Here is a 2,757-nt window from a genome sequence, read left to right as displayed (position 1 = left end):
TTGGTTTACACATTCACACAAGACATGAGTTTAAGCATCCCTTTATTGCATAAGCACCAAAGAAGTCATTGCTCCCCTAGCAGCAGCAGAAAGCACATGAAGAAATAAACGTGGTTTTTCAGTGTTACCATCTTTCATTCATGCACTGTTTCTGAATCCAGCTTTCATTTGGCAAAAGGACTTGTAAACTAAACAGCAAAACTTCTCCCTTCCCTAATAGCCTTTCCAACCCATCGTTTCCTCACAGAAATGCTGCCTGCACTCTAGGCTGTGTTTGACTGACTTCCTCAAGGAAAGATAAGAAACGCTGTATTCCCTCAGGCCAGGTGCCCATATGTTTCAGTGCCCTATCCCTCATACCAGCCGGGAGCAGATGCTCAGATAAATTTAAGGAGTAATGTCACATCTCAGCATAGTTTTCTCTCTGTGTCAGTGATCTGTCTTAATCAGTGACTGTCTTAGTCATAAGGCAACATAATTCTGCATGTCTTATGCAGTATTCATTAAACTTTTGTATTTCCTCACTACAAACACTCCAATAAGAATAGGCAAAAAATTAAAGGGGAAGGAAGAGAGGAGGAAGGGAGGGGTGAAGAAGAACAGAGAAAGATACAAAAGGAGAGAGAAGTCCTTAATGTTGCTAAGCCCTGGTAGGGCAACCAAATCTTGTGTCAGGATTATGCAAGTAAATCAAGGCTGAAACTCCACCAGCAATGGCTTGTTGCTACACCAGTTTTTATTAAGCTGTGAGCTGAAAGTTCTCTGTTTGCATTGCAGCAGTGTGAAGGCCTCCAGAGTTAGCACTAGACAGTGCCCACTCTATCTTATTGGCTTATACTGCTTTTAATTCCCCACACCCATGCATTTCCCTGGCCTCTCCAAACGCTGTCATTCTCCACCTCTGGTGATCCTGCGGAAACAATCGACACCCGTGGAGCGATTTAGCAGCCCCTGACAAAGGAACTCAGGTCTTTGCCCCGGCAATGGTTTTTCCAGCCATACCTGAAAAAGCAAATACATTGTGTAACTTGAGGAGTTCGATTATGATTGAATTGGTTATGAAAACAGACTTGGTTAATCTTTGAGAGTCTTGGGTGAAGACTCTCAAAGATCTCTCTGAAAGATACAAATAAATGAAAATTATTATGCTCTCAATCTAAGCGAGCTGGGGGAAGGGAAAGAGAACAAAAGAGGAGAGCTCTGGGAGAGGAGGGCAGTTTAGGGAATTAGAGCAGGTGCTGCAAGACAGGATTCCTATCTTCTCCTTTCCCAGAGCTCTCCTTCTTTGGAGAGAAGAACCAAATCCACCAAATCCAGCTTCCCATCCACTGATCCCCCTGCCTCCCTCAGTCAACAGCAATGTCATTGATCTCCTCTGCCCACCCTTCCCCAGTGTCCACTGCAAATATCCTTACCAGGGACTGAGGCCATGAGCCTCACGGGCAATCTTCTTGGCACACCGAATATCATCCCCAAGATTATCATCTTGCAATTCTGTAGAGAAAGGAGAAAAGATCAGTGTGGAGGAAAACGGGGCAGAGGAAGAGCAGGGACAGACTGGCAGAAGGAAAGGTGTCTATCAGGAAGGGTAGGTGGGACACTGAGAAGATGGGTGGAAGAAGGACAGATAGAAATGCCCAGAGCAGCTGCTAGGCGGGTGTCATGGACAGAGCAGGTGCTTTCATGGAATGAACAAAGACAGGTTCTTTGTTCTGTCCTGCCACTTACTTGAGCAGCTGATTTTGCAGGCATTCTTGGATCCAGAGGTCTTGCCATCGTTGCACCAGTACTTGCTGTTGATCTGGAAGATGCCATAGTCCCTGCTTGAACCATTGTCATGGTACGCTTTCGTGTTATAATCACTCTCATGTTTCACCAGGCACATCCCTGCAGGAGGAAGAGAGATCCCAGAGGAGGGCATGAAGGTATGCTGAGGGTAAGTAAGAGGAAAGGTATGACACTATTCAGGATGAATGGAGTGGGGAGAAGTAATTAAACTGGAGATATCATAACCTTGAGAACAGGATGGGTAAATTCTTGGAAGGACAAACTTTAGATGAGTATTTGTTATGTGAACTATAGAAGGGAGCAAGGAAGGGGATGAGGAAAAGATGAAGTCAAAGAAATGGAGGGACAGAATAGTACTGCTGGAAGATCAAAAAGAAGTTGAGATGGACAGAGGTGGTACAGGCAGAGGGGTGCAGTGGCAGCTCATTATACTCACAGTCAGCAACAGTTGTGCCCTCAAAGCCCTGAAAGCCATTCTGACGTAGAATCTTCACCATCTCACATCTGGGAATTTTTTTTCCCTGGGTGCCTGGCAGAGCCAGACCAAGGAAAACAAGAAAGCCAAGGAAGAGCATTGACTTTCTCATCTTGCACTCCACAGCTAGATGTGCCAAAGCAGTTTGAGCTGCCTGTCTGCCAGGACTGCCAGCAGTGCCAGCCTTTTATTCCTGCTCCCAGGGGGAGGATCAGCTGGTTAAGCAAGCATATCTGGGAAGTCTGGGCAGTCTTTACAGTAACAAGCCAATAAGGAAGTGGGCCAAACTCCAAAACAAATTCCTGGAAGGTGCCAGTACCTATTTCCCTGGTCCTTCAAGGCTGGGGTATATGTCTTCCCCAGACAACCCAGCAGTCCTCAGCTGGATATAATCCCAAATGTCATGGATCAAAAGCTGTTGTTCCCTTGTGTGAGTGTCATGGTTTAACCCCAGCAGTCTGATAGGTCACTCAATCTCTCTCACCCTAGCGGGA

At 46.0% G+C, this 2,757-nt stretch overlaps 1 protein-coding gene across 1 annotated transcript; it reads right to left on the bottom strand.

The window, feature by feature from the left end:
* Positions 1-718: 718 nt before the first annotated feature.
* Positions 719-2,457, bottom strand: LYZ (lysozyme). The gene is made up of 4 exons (XM_021527728.2): positions 2,225-2,457; positions 1,729-1,887; positions 1,416-1,494; positions 719-1,002 (listed from the first exon to the last, which is right to left on the bottom strand). Exons 1-4 carry the CDS (start codon positions 2,373-2,375, stop codon positions 942-944), a joined length of 450 nt encoding a protein of 149 aa, XP_021383403.1. The 5' UTR covers positions 2,376-2,457; the 3' UTR covers positions 719-941.
* Positions 2,458-2,757: the final 300 nt, after the last annotated feature.

The sequence above is a fragment of the Lonchura striata genome, chromosome 26 (genome assembly GCF_050655825.1).
Source record: "Lonchura striata isolate lonStrDom1 chromosome 26, ASM5065582v1, whole genome shotgun sequence".
Taxonomy (NCBI): Eukaryota; Metazoa; Chordata; class Aves; order Passeriformes; family Estrildidae; genus Lonchura; species Lonchura striata.
Note: the sequence above shows the minus strand (reverse complement) of the source record. Positions and strands in the feature narration are given on the sequence as shown.

Coding starts and splice junctions, on each gene's coding strand:
- LYZ (XM_021527728.2), bottom strand. CDS start 2,375: ATGAGAAAGTCAATGCTCTTCCTTGGCTTTCTTGTTTTCCTTGGTCTG. Junction 1,888..2,224: donor GGGCACAACTGTTGCTGACT/GTGAGTATAATG, acceptor TTCCTCCTGCAG/GGATGTGCCTGGTGAAACAT. Junction 1,003..1,415: donor GCTCATGGCCTCAGTCCCTG/GTAAGGATATTT, acceptor TTGCTTTTTCAG/GTATGGCTGGAAAAACCATT.